Source organism: Propithecus coquereli, unplaced genomic scaffold (assembly GCF_000956105.1).
Source record: "Propithecus coquereli isolate 6110/MARCELLA unplaced genomic scaffold, Pcoq_1.0 Scaffold139, whole genome shotgun sequence".
Lineage (NCBI taxonomy): Eukaryota > Metazoa > Chordata > Mammalia > Primates > Indriidae > Propithecus > Propithecus coquereli.
The window spans coordinates 1,633,043-1,654,022 of NW_012138191.1; the positions used below are offsets into that span (position 1 = coordinate 1,633,043).

Consider the following 20,980-nt stretch of genomic DNA (forward strand, 5'->3'; position numbering starts at 1 on the left):
TCATTACACTGTAAAACTCGGCTCTATGCCCCAGCACTTCAATAGGCCCACTGTGACACAATTAACTTCATTCCATATGAAGCTCTGTCATTATTAACTCACTGAAGCTTCTGGTATAGATGTTACTATAGAGAGTCGATATGCACACTGAAATGTCTAAATGAGCCTAAAAGGTCATGCAAATTAGGGTAGGCTGGCCTGGTGGGGACTGTGGCAGATTGGACACCACATGCCCTGTCTAAAGCAGACAGCTGCTGCTCTGCTCCAGCCAAATGTTGCCATGGGGGTATGTTGGCCAATGTTGCCATGCCTTGGATTTGTTGAGAAATCCAGATGTGTATGTGAAATCCCTAGACTTTTAAATGCTGGTAATTCATGTTTATGTGTTTAATGTACTGCATAGGCTAAGCAAGGTCTGTTTGTGAATGGGTTTAGCCTCCAGTTCGCATGCTGTGATATAGATTCATAAGGTCTGACTTTCTGGAAATTAAAGCCACCAGAGTGGCTGCTGCTGGTGGTGTGCTTGTGTTCCTGTGCAGGCCTGCTGATAGCCTCTTGGGGCCTGCTTGCCTAGTGGCTCCTTAGGCACCAGGAGAGGGTGGCAGAAGAGCAGAGGAGATAACTCATGGGAGAGCTGCCCTTAATCACCCACTGATGGGAACTGGTAAGTAAATACCACAGCTCCCTCACCCCTGTGCTCTGCCTCCCAGAGCTCCCCAGGGCAATGCAGCTTCACTTGTTCACCCTGGCAACTTATGTGATAACTCACCCTTTATTGGCTGCCTTCCCTTTATACACTTCCCCACTACCCTGTCCATGTTTCCTGGGGCCACCTCCTGAGTAAACCACTTGAGCTCGAATCCTTGCTTTGTAGTCAAGTGCTAGAAGAACTCAACCTACAAACACCAGCAACCTGAGACTATTTTGGAATTTTGATTTTGTTTTTGCTTTAATTTTTTCCCTCTAGTTATGAACTATGCTGGGGCTAAAGTATATAAAAAAGTCACAATATATCTAAGGATGCACCTACTCTGGTATGCTAACATCTCAATATTCACAACACAGTGCTGAAACTGCTGTCCTCTTGTGTAATGAAGCCCTGCTATAGGAACAAATGTTCATCTAAAAATAGATTCCATTATGTATACGAGCACAGTCATTAGTTCTTAGCATAACAACTAGTTCTGCCCCATAAAACTTTTCATTGAAGCATTCATTTCAAACAGGTGCACTGTTTGCCAGGACACAATATAATTTCTAGACCAAAGTCTCTAAGTAACTGGGGAGTTTTGCACAATGTTGGACAGAAATCTCATAGAAAATCATTCTCATCACAGTCCTTCCCTATAGAAGGCAGCACATAAAAACTGAACATTCTAAAGGGAGAAATGTGAATTTTACCAATCTTAAATGTATTATGTAGAGGTGATTAAATGGAAAGCTTCCTGTCACCCTGGGATTATCTGGCTCTGTCTGGTTTCCCTCCCTCGTTAGGTGTATATGTCAATAAAAGAAGGAGTCCTGTTAGTTGATAAATGATGACATAATGTTGCAATTTAATAAGATAACATCTGCTTTTGTATCCATAAATAAAATTTTTGATATAAAATGCAGTAGTTACATAAAATAATTCTTACAACCAGATTCACTTATTCAAGGGTGCAGCTGATTTCAGTATGGAATTTAAACAACACATTGATCTAACTGAGGATCTACAAAAACACAAAAGGTAATAAACAGGGCTTGAATGCTGAGGACACTTTTGGTAAGAATAAAACAAATAGCTAATACCTGAAATACTCAGGGAATGGGAAGCTAAATGAATTTTAATCAACAGAATATAACAAAAAATATCTATTTTGATTCAATCTTCAATATTGAGAATCATTCTAAAAAATACAAGTTATTTCCTGCTTTACTAAGTACAGTAAAAGGAATATGATCCAATCATAGTCAAATAATTCAGAATCTTGTAGGGCCTGTAGGTGCTCACGTGGAGTATTACTCGTGATAGAAAGTAGGCCACACCACAGACAGGAAAGGCAAAGTGAGCACATCCTTTCAGGAAGTTTACTGAATTAATTTGTAATGTCAGTTTGCTTTCTGTCCCTGTGTTCACCTTGGTTGCACATTAGAATCAAATGAGGAGCTTTAAAAAAAAAAAAAAAATACCAAGCCCAATGCCCCTGACTACACCTCAGACCAATGAACAATGAAGTCAGACCCTCTGGGGGCGAGGGGGTCCAGGCAGCAGCATTTTCTTGAAACTCCCCATTGATTTCAATGTGCAACAGCTTAACCTCTTCTTCATGCTGTTTGCCTTTTCCTGGCAAATGTACTGTGTCTATTGACGTTTCTTTCTCAAACAAATCTAAGAAAAAAATCCTGCAGGTAAACTTAACTTTATACATTAAACAGGTTCTTTAAAAACAAAAAGTTAAGAGCTGGGATATACGGAGAACTGACCTGACTCTGCCATTAACCAACTGTATAACTGGGGGGATTATTACTTAACCTCTGTGTGTGGTTCAAGTTATTCACTTTTAAATGTGGATAATAGTGGCACTGTTCTTCATAGGCTTGTAGAAATGATTAGTGTGTTTGTGTATATACACACACCATATATATGCATATATAAAAACACTATGCATATATATGTAGTATATATACATACTGTACATATATATACTATATATACTACAAATGTATACACTATATATTCTACATATAGACTATATAAATATACATAGTAAATATATTTATATTATAAATATACATATTAATACTATATATATGGATGTATAGAATAGTCGTGGCATGTGAAAAACAACATATGTGTTTGCTGTCTTTGGTGCTAATGATAACAATGACTTAAATAACAATAATGAAAAGGTATGTGCAAACCAAATTACTGAATATTAAATATTTCCCTAGACTTCAGAAACTCGCTTATAATATGTGAGTACCAACTTCCTAAGAAATGAATAGATCAAAGCTTGCATTTTTGCCTTTTAAAATTATTTAAGTAAAATAAATTATAATAAAATATGAAAAATAGAAGAAAATGATTGATTGTATTATTTCTTTTAGTCTTTTTGTGTGTGTGGTAAATGCTTAACTAACTCAACTACTAATCTAAATTTATTTTACCAAAGGCAAAAAGAACCTTGTCTTGCTGATTAAATATAGGAAAAGCTTGACAAGAGTCCCATCAGTAGGCCCAAACTATCTTGAATTGGCAAGAAACTGAACTAGAGAATAATCAAAACACTCACTCTGTCTACGCATCTGTAATTCAAACAAAGGAGCACAGCATTATGTCAATGCCAAGTATCTGGGAATTCTATTCACAACAAGGCAAATGGATTTTCTCCATAACAGGAAATAAAATTATGAACAATATACAAAATGTATTTCCTCTACATATTCTCTTAATCCAACATCTCAGATCATTTTTGGTATCAAAAAGTCCAGTATCATAATTATATATAGCTTCATTGCATTGAAAATATCCACTTTAATTTCTCCTATAATACTGGGAAGAGCTAAATACAAGCAACTCATAAAATGGAGGCACAATTTTGTAATTAAATTATATTAGGAGTAATGAATCTTGAATTAAAGCCAGGGTAGTAGTATATGTCTCTCGACTCTGGTTATAATGTATTAAAATGAGCATTGCTGTTGTTCATCACATGATGAAGTGTGGTGATGGGAACATAAAAATAATATTAATGCAGTAACACCTTAAAAATGATTCTGAAGAAACTGCAATGATGCCATCTCATAATGAATAACCTGATTTTAAAATATGCTTCAAGAGGCTACACTTTGGTTAAAAATTCTACCAAAAAATCATGAATCACATCCTCCTAGAAGAATTTGTAAAAGATTGCATTCCAGTAACATTTATTCTTATGTAAGTGTTCACATAGGCTAAGCAATCATAACATTTGGCTATCCCATATTAGCCAGAGTTCATTGAATTAAAACCTTGGGATCATGACAGTGAAAAGATCACGTTGAGAAAAATGAAACTTAACCTGAAAGGTGACTTGGTGAGGGGAGTCTGGTTCCTCAGCACTTTGACCCACCTCTGACTATCTAAACTATGTTCAAAAACACCAAAAGTTTAATTTCTAAGGACCTGGTCAGTATGGAGGAGAAGGAGCTGCCTGATGCCAATGTAGTTGTAATAACCCTAAAGTGATTATTTTAGGAGAAAGGACACAGATAACTATGATAGTATCCAATTCTTCTTGTGTATAATACCATTTTCTCCCATCCAAGTCCTTTAAATCATCTTAAAGGTTACTCCATCAGATGGTTCAAATTCCCAATGGTCCAAGAAACTTTCACTTATGATGGAGTATTTATTAGCAAATTATCCAAAGAGGAAAGTCTTTTAAACAATAAATCCCTTCTTTTGCTTTCTATGGCTCTGTTCCCAAAACATTATCAGATGCATAAATAAACATCTTGTTTGCCCAAACAGACCTAAGCTTCAATTCAAAAGTCCACAGCAGACTCTAAACAGAAACAAGTCACTGTTGTCTTAAGGAAGAAAGGCATAAAATATATATATACACAAAAATAAATGGACACTTGGATTTCAAAACAGCATATTTCTAGTCCCTTAACAGTTAGGGATGATTGTTTGGTCAGAGATTAACTGTTTGTTTATAATATAGCAGTAATAAAAGCCACCACAAAGGATTGAGAGGTTAGGCATTATGGTAGACACTTCATTTTTCACATTCGACATTCAAAATAACTCTAAGAAAGTAATACCCATCTTATAGATGAGAAACCTGAGGCTTAGATTGTTGAAGAGATTCACCAGAGGTGACTGGTTAAATATACAGCAGAACCAGAACTCAACCCACATCTGCCACAACAACTTCAAAGGTAGTTTTCTTAACCATCTTCGGGCTTCCCAAATTAGGATTGTTTTAGGAAAACCAACCCTGGCTTAAAAGCATTCACACCTAATATGTTCCAGTGAGCGTCTCTTAACTAAGGAATCCTTTTAACGCCCCATTAGGGGGCATCTATATTAAGTTGTTAAACATTACACATCTGTATTAAGCAGTTCCCAGATGAGGATTCTAGTAAAAGCAGTTTATTTTAGAGGTGGTTCTAGGACACATTATGAGTGGAAAAGTGAGACAGAGAGGGAAGGAAGACCATAAAAGGTGTGTTTTCAAGCCAGTTAACAGGGCTTAATTCTACCGGAGAGCTCCGGAAAATAATACAAAACATACACCTTTGAGTTATCTGCCCTCCACCTCCCAAGAGATGAGAAAGCTGTGATGTTTATCCACCAAATCCCATTGGTCAGAGTGTGTGTTAATTGCTAGGAACTTCTGGGCAGCTGCATGGGTAGCAAAAAGAGTTCTCGTGGCCAGAAAAAGCAATAGAACATAGGTGTTGGCCAGCCATCGGAGTCCAGTTAGTGTCCCACAGAGCAGTAAGGGGAAAGGTTGGGATACAGCACTGTCCACTCTAGCTATTAATATCATCAGTAATTGTGAAGGCAATTCCGGGAGGTGAAGGGAAAGACTTATTTCATGAATTCTGCTGGTTAGTCAGTGATGACTAGTGTGCTGTTCCAAGCCAAGCCATAATCTTAGCCCTCACAAAGCAATCCCACATGAATTTTGCTGTTTTTAAGGTAATGGTTTCAGCCATTAGGGGAAGCTACCAAATAAAAATGATCAGAGTCCATCTTCTAAATTTATAACCACATCATTGCACTCAATCACTCTTGAGTGGACTCTTGAATATCCAATCCCATTTACCATACACAAGAAAGGTCAAAGCTGATATTTCTAGGATGCACTAGAGAAATGGGTCCCAAAAAGGAAGCTCCATTGCTAAACAATCGTCAATGAAACATTGGTGCCCAGTGGTTCTTTATGGAGGCTGGACTATTTTTTAATAGTAAATTACTAGATTTGCTTGTTGAGGTTTATGATACATTGTTCGAAATATTTTTGAACTCTGAACTCATGCTGAAAAATGTCACTATGGCTTATGTGAATATTTAACTTTTAAACTTTGTTTTGAACTCTGTATAGAAATTTAAGGTTATCATAAGAGAAGACTATATATGGTTGCTATTAATAGAAACATAATCATCACTCTGTACAAAGATCCCAAATGGTGTCTCATGCAAAATCACAGGCCAGAACAAGATGGCAAATGGAGCAGATGGTAGAGCCAATCTCTCCTGTCCTAAGTCCCTAGAAATGACTCAATATGCAGGCATAAATTTATGTCTAGAATCAAGGATCATGAGTAAACAAAAAGGGTTGCACTTGTTGAACCAGAAAATATGAAAGGCAGAAGATAAATGAAGAAGGAAATGATGACCCAAAAGCCCACAGGAATTAAAACACAAGAAGGGGCCTACAGGCCCTCCAAACCAGACAGTGCAGGTGTCAGCAGTGGGAGAGATGTGAGAGCATCAATACTGAGGGACCTGTCATTGCAGCTCCCACCTCCTACAGCCTTCACACTCTGATCCTGGAAGAAAGCCACAAGAGGGAGGGTGCCATCACAGCTGATATTTAATACCATCATGTCACCTGAAAGAATAGGGAGCCATCTAGCACAGGAGATTGAAATTAGAGCTCCCATTTAAGGAAATTGAAATTAGAGCTCCACCTCACACAGTCCTCAAAATACATTATACATGGAATAAAATCCTATGTTAATAAAAAGGACGGTGATAAGGAGGATGAATAAGACCTTAAATAAAACAAAAAGGTGGGGTGAGAGAGGTCAAAATGGGACTGCATCAAAGTTTGAAGCTTTAAGTAGTCTTTTGTTATGTAAGTTAGATGTTAAAAAAGTCAAAGACAAGCCACAGTAAGAAAGTATTTGCAACATTTATAACAGCTAAAGGATTAACATCTAGAATACATAGATAGCTCTTAACACAAGGACAAAGGATATAAATAGGCAATCCATGTAAGAGAAACAGAAATGGACAAAAATGTATAGGAATACACACAGTTTATTAGCAAATCAGGCAAGGGCAGATTAAAACAAAGGGATACAATGGTTGCATCAAATTGGCAAAAATGAAAATGTTTCCTAATGGTGTTGGTTGGGCTTGAGAAAACCCTTTCAGATAAGTTCCTTTCATATAAGACAGGTGAGGTTATAAAATGGCAAAGCCATTAAGCAAACTTTAGAGGTGGTTCTAGGACACATTATGAGTGGAGAAGTGAGACAGAGAGGGAAGGAAGACCATAAAAGGTGTGTTTTCAAGCCAGTTAACAGGGCTTAATTCTACCGGAGAGCTCCGGAAAATAATACAAAACATACACCTTTGAGTTATCTGCCCTCCACCTCCCAAGAGATGAGGAAGCTGTGATGTTTATCCACCAAATCCCATTGGTCAGAGTGTGTGTTAATTGCTAGGAACTTCTGGGCAGCTGCATGGGTAGCAAAAAGAGTTCTGAGTACAGCCTTCTGAGCATTCACCTTAGGGAACCCCTACCTGGCCCATATACCCAGAGAGGGATACACCTGGCTATTACTCAATTTTATAGGATTGTTTGCTGTTGCTCAAAGTTATAAACAAACACCAAGAATCCATCAATGAGAATTTTTTTATTCTCACATAAAATAGGTAATCCACTCTTGGAGTTATGATAGAGCAATTTAAGAGAATGAGGTAGATACACAGGTACTAACATGAAAAGTTCTCTAAGATATGCCATAAAATGAAAGGGAAGTTGTGAAACAATAAAAATAATACGATGTGACTTGGGATAAAAATGGATATAAACAAAACAAAATGAAATATTTCTGTAGTTATGCATATACAAATTCATTACAAAAAGACTTAGGAAGAAACCATAAAGTTCTGACCAGCAGTTGACTCTGGAAAAAGGAGTAGGATTGGGGTTAATGGGAGAATGTAGTTTAAAGATATTTATACCATTTTACTCTTTTACAAAAAGGAGATATTTGTACATTATCTGCAAAATTAAAAGAAAATCTGTAACAAAAAAAGAAAGTTGTAGGAATCCTTCATTTAAAATGTGTTTTTTCCTCTCGTTCCTTTTAGAATTTAGTTATGTGTTCCTTCTCCCTTCCCCCAAGCTCCCGTTTCCGGGATACAAGGAAGGGTTTACTGAACTAAATTGAACTTCTTGGATCCGAACTAGTATCAACCAGTTTTATTTTTACACCAACTTTGGCACAGAAGCCGGGCATCGAGTTTCAAGGCAAAGGCCTATTTTGTTTCATATTCTAGCAGGATAGGTTTTTGTTAACTCTTCAACATTGACCCTTTTCTCTTCTTTAGCCTTTCTTTCAAAAGTGTGCCCAGATTCTTACAGTTCACATGGTTTTCATGGCTAACGCTTCCTGTGTGGTGGCTTCTGGTGCCCCGTGGCACAGATCCAACAAAAAGTCACAGCCTAACGCAGGCACCCTCTCAAACACACGGTCCGTGCTGAAGTCCCTTCTCTACCACGATTTACAAACTCATCCTCTTCACATAATCAACATTTACACAAGAAAAACCACCGTGCTTAAAATAGTCACATTCAGAAACTTGTTTTTGCTAACTATATTCAATAAGATTTACAGAGCCAACACTAAAGAGGAAAGAATTATTAAAATAAGACCAGAGCTGGTACAAAGTATGAACACATATCCCTAAAAATGATATTCACATGTATCTGCTTCCACCAACTCCAAACACTCTGTCCGTGTTTCACTAAAGCACATTTCTGCTACCTAAAAATTACTTGCTAGCTTTGGCTTCTAATTCCTAAATCTATCAGCTGTGCTGTCTTCTTTGTCACCTATCATTTCTATGGTGACATATCAAAGGAGGGGAAGGCAGCATGTCATTGTTTACAGAAGGGAAAGGCAGTGGCTTGAAACCAGCAGCTCTGGTACAAGGTCTGATGCAGCCATGACAAGAGAAAGACACTGTAAAACATGACAATTTTCTTCCAATGCTGTTAAAAACAAAACAAAAACTCTTGTAATAATGCTCTTTACAAAGGGCTTCTTAGAGCCACTCAGCTTGCCCGTGAGCAGATTAGGTTTCAGGTGGTTGCTAATCAAAATGCTTTGGTATAAGCTTCACGCAACAAAGGGAGAGCTTGTTGGGAGGAAGCCTCAAGGGAGAAGAAAGGCATATTACAATAAATACCAACGCACGCTTCCCCACCAGTGCAAAACACAGTGTGCAACATCAAGGGATAAACTTAAAGGTTATCATATATTTTTCTCTGAAACATGGTCTCTATTATAATGTGACAGATTCTTAAAACTAATTGCCGGAAAAAATATTTTAAAGAATGTAATCCTCTCAATAACATCATGATTGTATGCAGATTCAGCCATGTACCTTCAAATGATTTTATGCAAAAACAGCCACTAAAAGCTTGGTGTGCCATCCTCCATTTACATGCGCCATTTCTTCTATCATACACTTACTCTAATACATCACTTACAGTCGCCCATCTCCTAAAAGCAGATGAATGACTCATTTTGGTTCCAGGACTAGGCTTAAAGCCAGAAGGAAAATGACAAACTTGAAAGCACAGTAAGTTTAATTTTTTTTTTTGCTTAAATCTTCTCATCTTTTGGATTCTAAGATATATGATCATTGACTAAAAAATAAGCCTCCAAACTCTCATAAATGACTGAGGGATGACTTAGGTATTTAAAAAGTGAAAAGTAAAATTTACCATCTCTTGGCTAGAACTATAAGATGAATACCCATGAAAAGAAAAGTCACAAAGAGATAAAAGGAATTGCCACGAAATTTTCTGTTTTCCTTGGTCATAAATAGCATTACAACTAGGAGAAAAAGATTGGTATAAGAATTTGAAATATATTATCCTTGATTTGAAAGTAAACATGGGTTGAAATATTGGCTTCACAATAGAGATGCAACAAACAGGCCTCAGTCCTAGACTCTCTTTCTTAAGCAAAGAAATATTTATGATTGGTCTTAGAGGGGAGCTTAACTGAGTTGCCATGAATTATTTAAAAACCCCAAAATATCTTCTGTTGCTTTTATAGAAGCTTGATTTACAAGTTAAAAAATCAAACTGACAGTTTGGTCTCTTGTACAAATACTCAACCTTTAGAAATGCTCTAGGCATTATAAATACATCTTTCATGAATAAAGCTTCAACAGTTCTAAAAATAGCCTTTAGGAGGAGGAAAAAAACAAAAAACAAAACCTCTTGTAAGCCATTGTTTTACACATAACAGCAGGAAACCAAACAGAATGTCTAAGCCGAGTGATTAACACACCCAATAATAAACATGAACATTAAGTATGAACTCTTACTCAAATACAATTTTTGACATTAGCATAGGGTCTATGGTTTACCCCCCACATCTGTGTCCACAGATGGTTCCAGGGCACACGTATTCAGAAAGTGACTCCAGGACCACAAGGCTGAAATTTGCCTTTTGGATGATCTGTAAACAGGCCCAATCAGGACTAACTCTGGGACCAGATATTACTTTCCAACCCCCTAAGAGCTTCCCCTAGGATCCACACTGCCCCCACCATGCCATTGCACAAGGCCACTTCCAAACTACTCCTCGTAGGTCTAACTAAGGTTGTCCCAAAGGCAGCAACAGGAGAGGCTGAACACTCCAGCGATAGGGTCTTACTCTGTTGCCCAGCCCGGAGTGCAGTGGCACGATCCTAGCTCACTGCAGCCTCAAACTCCTGCACTCAAGCAATTTTCTTGCCTCAGCCTCTGGAGTAGCTGGGACTACAGGCATAAGACATCACACCAGTTTGGGGCTTTTTTTTTTTTTTAATTTTAATTATTTGTAGAGACGGGATATCACTATGTTGCCCAGGCTGGTCTCAAACTCCTAGTCTCAAGTGATCCTCTCACCTCCACCTCCCAAAATGTTGAGATTACAAGTGTGAGCCACTGCACCTGGCCAAGGGAACTTTGGACATAAGGACTAATGTGGATTTTTGAAAGAGCTAACAATTCTCACTCCCTTCATTAGTAACTGTGGAAGTCCCAGGTAATCTAATGGTATAATACCCTTGCTATTCTATTGGTTTCAACATGTATTTTGCATTCTTAATAAACTCTGTCCCATCTCTCCATAGATCAGAACTTACGGGATAAAAATACTCTATATTCTGTGGCCTCTGAGGTTCAAATGTAGAACTGTGGCAATGGTTCTTGAAATAATAACCACTTTCTATGAATATTCTTGTCTAACTGCCCATTAAATTCCAAATAAATCTTATGATCGACAGACATTCTACTTTTTAATAATTCGACACAGTATCATCAATTGGTTTCATAATAAATGAGATATCAAATTCATGGTATTGTGGGCAGAAAGCTAATTTAGGAAGAAATTCCTGAAAACTGCAGGAATAAGCTAAAGAAATTTTATTCTTGGTTTTCTGATATGAACAAATTAACAAGGCCAAATTCCTGCTGATGCTGGGAGAGCCGTTAATGAACGGCACAGGGAAAAAAGGAGAGAAAGGAAAAGCAAAGGGTACAGTCATTGGGATCAAATGTCATTTTCTCATCATTTTTATTCATTCTTTATGGGTGAGGACTTAAATCAGTAACGCCGGCTAATTATGTTCCACATCAAATGTAATTCACATTTCCATGTTCTTGTCCTAACAAATAACCTATGCAGAACTGAAAAATATCGAGTGTCTTAGGATTTTAAAAATCTACTATTTCAAAGTATTTGTCCTTGAAAAGTACCAAGACATTTGGCCTTAGATTTTATTTTAAGGTAGAATCTTTAAATTGCAAAGGGTCATCTGTGAAATGGATATACTCATACAAATAAGACAAATAAATACTTTGCCAAGCAGTAACCAACCGGAAAATGTAAGAAAGATGTATTTCATTTCTTACCTTATTTTGATCTGTCCAGTAAAAGAAAAATCCCTGAGGGTCAGTCCTCAAAATAATAGGAGTAACAATAGTTGAGTCCTAGAAATGTAAGAAAAAACATGCATATCAACATATATCACTGTCAAAAAATCTACCCAGCAGTTATTTAAAAATTAATAATTGCTAAGGGATTCTCCAAGGTTGTCTATTATTAAGAAAGATTTCCAAAAAATTAGACATGGCATTTTTAACTTCGCAGATTATTAATTATTTAACTGAGGTAATTTCCCAATAATCAGAATATTTGTGCATAACTTATAAACGAAAAAGCCAGTGATGCATTCATTGATTAAGGCAAGTTTTTAAAGGCGTTGACATGTTTTCTATTAAAAACCTATATTTAACTTTCCAAATAATTTTAACACTAAATATCATTACACATGTTATATGATTAATATTAATTAAAATTCATGCCTAAGGATAATATTTTAAATTACGTTTGCTCTATAAAATGATTTTCAATTGCACTAAAGAGAGTAAGCATAGCATTTGGGCATCGTTTCCAAGGTAACAGTAAATAAGGCCATCTTCTACATACTTAGAAAGATACACACAAACTTGTTGCAAATTAAAATTTCACATGCTAAAATAAAACATCATAGATAGTCTTTTGAGTTTAAAGCATACACAGCATAAAGCAAAAATTGCATGTACTGTAATTATAATATTAAACATTTCTAAAATATGTGTTCTTTTCTTTTAGCAATTTTCATAAAGATGTACCATCTGCACAAGATAAGACATGTCACTGGATATAGATTTTTATACTGAAATACTCAGGCCTTTGCAGGAATTGCATTTTGTAGAGACATAAATTGTTAGCTCTTTTCAACTTTTTCATATACATTATAACTATCATATGTCATATCTCCTAACTGATCAAAAGAACTTATAATAAAAATTAGAACTTGCAGAGAAAATTTTGGAATTTGAGATACTTTCCTATTGGGTAGAGTTGTATTAATGATTTTCATCTACATGTTAAGTTTTACTGTAGCCTAGCTAAGGAAGCTGTCTCCTCTTGGGTTCAAATTCCTGCCTGTCCTTTCTCGACACATCATTTTACACAACTGAAAAAAAAAAAGGGAGGGATAATCACAATACCTACCTCAAAGGGTTGTTGTGAGAATTAAATAGGATAACTTGGGTAAAGCACCTGGACAAATATTTGCTGCCCAAAAATATTTATTATTAATCCAGTGGATTATATTTAAAAACAGATGTATCAAAATATTAAATTTTTGTATAAAAAATTATGTATCAAAAATTAAATCCTGATATTCTTCTTTTATTGTAATAAAATATGTATAGCATAAAATTTACCATTTTTAAGTATACAGTTCAGTGGTATTAAATACATTCACGATGTTACGCTACCATCATCACCATCCATCTCCAGAAATTTTTCATCTTCCCAAACTAAAACTCCACACCCATTAAACACTCCCCATTCTCTCCTCAATTCAGCCATATAGACCCCATTTCTACTTTCTGTGTCTATGAATTTGACTACTCCAGGTAGTCATGTAAACGGAATCGTACACTATTTGTCCTTTTGCCTTTATTTTATTTAACATATTGCCATCAAACTTCATTCCTATTATAGCATGTGTCAGATCTCCTTCCTTCTTAAGGCTGAATAATATCCCATTTATGTATATCATGTTTTGTTTATCCATCCATCCATCCATTGATGGACAATTGGGTTGTTTCCACCTTTTGGCTATTACGAATAACGCCCCTATGAACACAGGTGGTACGAATATCTCTAAGTCCCTGCTTTCAATTCTTTTCGGTATACACCGAGGAGTGAAATTGCTGAATCATACAGTAGTATAATGTTTAATTTTTTGAGAAACTGCCATCCTGCTTTATCCTGATATTCTCAACATACATTCTTAACATGCAGTTTGAAAAATATCTTTTACAAGAATTGTGTTGTTGCATAGAACTTCAGGTAGACTTTTAAAATTTCAAAATTACTTTCAAATGTCAAAAGAAGACATTTGGAAACAAGCTGATAATATAATGAAAGGATTTTTAAAAAATTAGGCTTCTTCTATCAGATTACATGCATAACAGTTCACAGCAATATTTCCAATAAATCATAGCAATGTTTTCAATCCTGTTTCGTTGTCTACTCTTCTAGAGGTGGGCAAAATAAAAGTTTCTGACAGGCTGCACACAGCACACATTCCCACTTCCAGATGATTTTGGAATTAACTGTAGATGTAACTGATTATTTTCAGGTTAGTGCCTCCTCTTCTCATCAGAGCATCTGACAAGATTCTAATCAAAATCTTGGTGGCAGTTCCTTGCAAGGATCCCAGGTAATCAAACATTTAAGTGAGCAGAACAAAACCACTCAAAATTTATATTTTGGAACACTGTAGTAGGCTGCCTAGTTTGTTTCGGATACTGCTATTTCTAGCTTACTCCTTCTCCTCCTTCAAAATTAAAGCTCCTTTGTTCAATATTTTCTTGACTTCACTCTTCCAGCCACAGTTCCTCTGTTAAGTGATCATTTATCTCGGCTCCCTGCCTGCTTCCTCCATAATCACCTCAAACATTCCAAGATCAGCTGGAACTTGGCATTCTTGCCATGCAAAGTAGGATTTGACCCAGAAATACATGAATCTCCATTTTCAATTCCACCTGCTTTTTTTCCCACCTCCCACATAGCTGCAATTGTCTCTATTCTCCCTATACCAAAGTAGCTACTCAACCCAGATTACGAATATTCTTAATTGTCAGAACATAGGCCCAGGTTTGAAGTTTGATATATATGTTCATTCTTCATTTCCAAGGGAACTAAAGATAGGTTGTGACTCTTGGAACACATTACTGTAGAATGATAAAGACAACACTATTTTTTTATTCTTTATATCTCCAACAATATCTTTAAGATGTGTGTTCCATAAGATGGTTGTTTTGAAACTCTTGAGTACATTAGATTCACTGAGAGTTCTTGTTAAAACACAGATTGCTGGGCCCTTTTCCTGGAGTCTCTTACTCAGTAGGTCTGTGAAAGACTCTAAGAATCTGCACTTCTAATACATTCACAGTGATGCTGATGCCACTGGTCCATGGACCACACTTTGAAAATCACTGATATAGTGCTGCCTACACTGGGCGAGGCTTTGGGTGAGGAATATAATGACGTAAAGCTCCAAGAAGTACCTGTGAGCTTAGAGTGTAGGCAAACCTGTATCTTGTAGTACATTGCCTCAAACTAAGAATTCAACTTTAATTTACTTAGAGTTATGAGAGATGTTTTTCCAATGAACATTTGCCTTTAAAAAAAAAAGAGAACAGTAATAAACATATCTGTTTTGAGTTAGTAATAGCAGATGACGCAAGGTAAATTTCCATTTATTCCCTTTTATTTGATAGAAACCATTTTACTCTCATCCCTATATCATCAATAGTGAAGACTAATATGATAATTAAGAAGCTGTTGTTTTGTGATTTACACGAATCTCTAAAGAGTCTATAGGCCAAATAAAGAACAGTCAAGGCACAAAGTAAAGGGCCTTAACAAAATCTCAACATCCAAAAGAATGAGAAACATTCCATGAAGAAAAAAGTGTCACTGGGATCAACATTAACACTACCAAGTCCTATAACTCTTTACTATAATGATTTGCTCATTGATGCACTGATATAAATGAATAATAAATCCTAAAAAAAACTGAGAGGAAATGACAAAGGTACTAGGAGTCCAAACTCCCTTCTAATACCAGAATCCCTGGGAGAAAAATAACTGATACATTCTCAACATTTGCTCTGAGCTGATCACTGTGGGGAATTTCACTTGTAGTTTCTCCTTTAATACTTATAATAATGTAAGAGGTAAACATTGCAATTATTCAAATTTTACAGATAAATAGATCAAGGCTTATGCTAACTAACTTGCCCAAGGAATCCCAGCATTGGAAATTAAACCTTTAAGAACATGCTCTATAGCAGTGCTTCTCAATATTTTTCCATTATTGCCCTACTAAGGAGCCTTTGTAGACCTTTATATTCCTAATCAGCCACCATGAAATTTTAATTTTAAGTATGAAATGTCTAAATTCCTTAAGAACTAAGTTTGACAGTTGGTATCTTTGACATTTCGCTTTGACATTTCTTGCTTTATGTTTATTGTGAAGGTATATCCTTATTCTTTCAAATGCATGGCTTGGCTTGGGATTATCTTTCAAATTTTTTTTTAGAGCAATTTTTGTGAAACCATGGATACATCAAAAACTCATGTTATTTTTGAATATGAGTTCCATCGTGGAACCAACGCAGCACAGACAGCTCGAAATATCAACAAAGTTTTCAGGAAGGATGTGGCACAGTACATCGATGGTTTGAGAAGTTCTCTTCTGGTGATTTTAATCTTGAAAATGAGCCACATGGGTGACCTGAGACCAAGGGGGATAATGATGAGCTGAAAGCTGTACTGGAAGTGAATCCATCTCAACCTATGAACAGCAAGGTTTGATGTTACTATTCCAACAATATTGGACCATTTGAAACAAATTGGTAAGGTAAAGAAGCTGGAGATGGGTTCCACATGAATTAAACAAGCATCAGAAGAGAAATCAGCTCAAAACTTGCCTTTCTTTGCTGTCATGACATAAAGACAAACAATTTATGTGTGATGAAAAATGAATTCTTTCTGATAATTGCAAGTGTTCAGCATAATGGTTGGATACAGATGAAGTGCCAAAATACAGTCCAAACCCGGATATTCATCAAAAAAAGTTAATGGTGTTTGTTTGGTGGTCCAGCACTGGTATTATCCACTACAGCTTCATGAAACATGGTCAATCCATTATCGCATATGTCTACTGGAGGAAATGATGAGATTGCTTGCAATTAAGCAGCCGATATGGGTCAATAGAAACACGCCAATCCTCTTGCAAGACAATGCTGGACCACATGTTGCACAAACAAGGTTGCTCAAATTGCAAAGGCTGGACTTGGAAACTCTCTGTCATCCACCATACTCATCAGACCTCACACCAACTGACTACCACTTCTTCCAGGCTTTGGACCACTTCTTGAAAGGAAAAATATTCAATTCTCTAACAAGCTGTGGAAAACGCCTTTTGTGATTTCATCGCCACTTGCATTCCAGGCTTCTTTACTGCTGGTATAAACAATACCGTTAAGATGGCAAAACTGTATCAATAATTTAGGCACATACTTTGATTAATTGTACTGCTTCTTGTCTGAGATATAATAAATTAAACTTTTGATTCAAATATGACATTCCTTATTTAATGACCTAATATTATAGATACCCTAAATATCTGTTTACACGCTGTATGTATATCTGTGCTTTATACAAAAGAAAAATAGAGTAAGCAGGTATTTTTGTTCCCCAAGAACCACTTTTCATTTTCTTGGAAGTGATATGATCCTACTGAGAATGCATGTTTTACACTTGCGCAATCCAATACAAAAGCCACTGTGGCTCTCCTTGGCTACTGAGAACTTGAAATGTGGCTACATCTTACCATGACTAAGACGTGCTGCCAGATTTCAAAGATTAAGAATGAAAACAAGAATATAAAATAGCTCACTGATAATTTTTTGATATTAATTACATGTCAAAATGCATATACTGAGTTAAATAAAATACATTATTAAATTTAATTCCGTCTGCTTCTTTTTTTACTTGTTTTAATGTGGCTACTAGAAAAATTTAAAAGTGTCCTAGCGGCTCACAGCATATTTCTGTTAGGCAGTGCCACTCCAGATCTTCGTGTGGACACGCCTTAACAGGCAAATCTTTGTCACAAAGCAATCTTGGTTCTTTTGTCAGACAATTCCTGTTATGTATTTTTAGTTTTTCTCCATGATATGTAGCTACCATCTAATTTTTAACACCGAGGTAGTGCAAAATAAATCTAGTTGCTTCTCTAAGTGTCAATTCTTCAAATAGCGAAATAGAGCCATCATGCTGCCACCTTCTGAGCTACACTTTACCAGGTTGAGGTATGTCATAGACTGAATTGTGTCCCCCCCACCAATTCATATGCTGAAATCCTAATCCCCAATACCTCAAAATGTGACCTTATGTGGAGATAGGGTCATTAAAGATGTGATTAAGTTAAAAGGAGGTCTTAAGGATGGGCCCTAAACCAATATGACTGGTGTCCGTATGAGAAGAGGACATTTGGACACAGACATGCACAGAAGGAAGACAATGTCAAGGCACAGGGAGAAGTCAGCCATCTGACCAGCCAAGAAAAGAGGCCTGGAACAGATCCTTCCCTCACAGCCCTCAGAAGGAAGCAACCCTGCTAACACATTGATCTGCAACTTGTAGCCTCTAGAACTGTGAGTAAATTCATTTCTACTGTTGAAGGCATCCAACCTGTGGTACTTTGTTATGGCAGCCCCAGTAAACCACAACAAAGTATAACCCTAAATCCCAAGGCTAATGTCAAGGACCCATCCACAGACCCACAGCACATTCCTCAGCACCATTGTCAGAAAGTCTATTGGCCAAGTCTTGACCACAATTCTGAGTGCACCGTGATTCTCGGGTTCTTATGTTATTACAAGTGAACACTCATGAACAGGGACATGCGCTTCTAACCTAATCAATATTACAGAGTCAACCAGGAAAAAGAATAAGCGATGTTTCACAGGGATTGCCCAAGACTTGCAACAGGAAGCAGTAGAGCCAAATACAGTAGATATATATGATGGGGGAGAAACAGCCGCGTGAGGGAAGATGAATTCTAAGGGCCACAGAAAATCAGATGTGGTGCCCCTCAAACATGAGCAATGCAGCCCTGACTATGAAATAAAAACACAGTAAGGATAGTCTTGGATCTGGAGTGTTGGATTAGGAATAGTGAAGTAAAACTTCCAAGTATATCAGCATTAGTAAGAATTCTCCTCCTGGGGTGTGTCCAGTCTGAAATTCCCCCAAATAAAGACAAGCAGAGCAGGTTAAGAAGGTCCAAAATAGAGGAGGCAAAACAGTGGAGAGAAGCACCATTAAGACATTTGCCTTTTATGAGCAAGTATAAAAATCCCTCTTAATACAATGTAGGGAAAAGTAGGAAGCATGGCTCTTCAAATACCACGCTAGCTACTTCAGATGCTCTATTAGGAAACAAAATGAAAGCCCTGATCCCCACTCAAATCAGGTGCTCATTGCTTAGTGGGGGCATCAGACGAGAAAACCGATAATTTCAGCAAGATGTAGCTCCAGTGCGTATGAAGTGGCGTCTCATTGTGATTTTAATTTGCATTTCCCTGATAACTAATGATGTTGAACATCTTTTCATGTGCTTTCCGGCATGTGTGTTTGTGTGTGTGTGTGTGTGTGTGTGTGTGTGTGTGAAGTGGCCTTATACTTTTAAAATCCCTTAAGAGCATAGCATTTCATTTTAACTAGTGATTCTCAATTGGGGGCAACTTTATACACCAGGGGACATTGGCAATGTCTGGAGACAATTTTGGTTATCATCACCAGGGATTGCTACTGATATCTAGTGTGCAGAGGCCAGGGATGCTATTAAATATCCTACAATGCACAGGCCAGACCCCACAACAGAGAATTACTGGACCCAAATGTCAATACTGCCAAGGTTGAGAACATGGCTTTAATGGTTTCCTGTTAACTTCATAAATCTAAAATCTTGCAGGGACCCAAACAGTATATTGCGGGCCTTTGCCCTCCATCCGGCATTATCTGAGCCACACTCTCTACTTGCTTATTCCACTTCTGTCTTTCAAGGTCCTGTCCATGTTCCTTGCCTCTTTGGAATGCCTACACTTGGTGTCTCTCTGTCCAAAACACTCCCCCTACTCATGTTGGCCTAAGTCCTACTTACGACTCAGGTCTTTTCACAAATAAAATTTTCCAAGGAACCTTCCATGCTTCTTCTATTCGCTTGCACTTTTTTTTCCTATAGCACTGACCACCATTCTAATGAAATAATTATACTTCTATTTGTTTAGCATCTATCTCCCCCAGTAGAACACAAACTCCATGAGGGTAGATACCAAATCATTTATCATCATACATCCACAACACTAGTACAAAGTCTAGATTGGAGAGGCATCAATACATTTTTAAAGTATAAATATTGAATGAATGGCTACATGAGTGGGAAGGATACTGCAGGGAAAAAAAAATGGTAGATTCCGAAAAATACCAATGGGGGTTGTCACTTAGCAAATTGTGAGTAGCCATGGCAAGAGAATTTCCAGAGCAGTGTTGAGGGCAGGAAAAAAAGGCTTTGGAGCACTGGGCTGAGAAAGAGTGGGTGGGAGGCGAGGACAGGGAGATGATGAGTATAACTTGCACTTTCCTAGTGGAGGGAAGACGAGGGTGGGTGCAGTAACTAAAGAGAGCTGGAGGGCATTGTGTTGGTGTTTATGTTGGGATTTTTATGAGTAAAGGCATATTGATATGTTCTTAGAAGAGCTTCAACAGAGCGGAAATTTACACAGATACTGTCAGAAGAGAAGGGGTGGTGGTAGACAATAATGAAGCCAGGACTCAGAGAGGCCAGGAAGGATGGGCTCCAGAATATAAATGGAGAGGTGCTTTCCCAGAGGCAGGAGGGCAGCTGGAAGGATGGAAGTGGCCCAAGTACATCAAATTAGGAGTGGGGAAGAGAGAAAGTTAAGAATACTGTCCCAGTGACTTCCATTGTCTCTGTACAGTGGGAATAATGTGGGTGGAAGTTTCATTATAAATAACATTTAAGCACCGTATCTTTTACTCGCTAATTTCTCATTTTGGCAATGAAGTAAATATATTCATTTTTCTCTCTATGAATCATCATTGTGATAGAATGTCTTCACAATGATCATTCTTTTGTTCTGTCACTCTCAACCTTCTGAATTTCTTTAATGGTCATTTAAACTGCAATATGTGTATGTATATATAAGCATGTTTTTCAGAAAACAGGAACCAATGGTAACATTCAGAATATAACATGTCAATACATTAAGCATCCTCATTTTCACCCAATATTGAATCACTATGGAGTACACATTCAACCTTA

At 37.1% G+C, this 20,980-nt stretch overlaps 1 protein-coding gene across 1 annotated transcript in view; it reads right to left on the bottom strand.

The window, feature by feature from the left end:
• Window positions 1–20,980, bottom strand: part of PLCB1 (phospholipase C, beta 1 (phosphoinositide-specific)) — a 756,841-nt gene that overhangs the window by 726,580 nt on the left and 9,281 nt on the right. Inside the window, 1 exon segment of the mRNA XM_012639238.1 lies at window positions 11,910–11,987. Within this exon segment, the coding sequence (XP_012494692.1) occupies window positions 11,910–11,987 (78 nt within the window).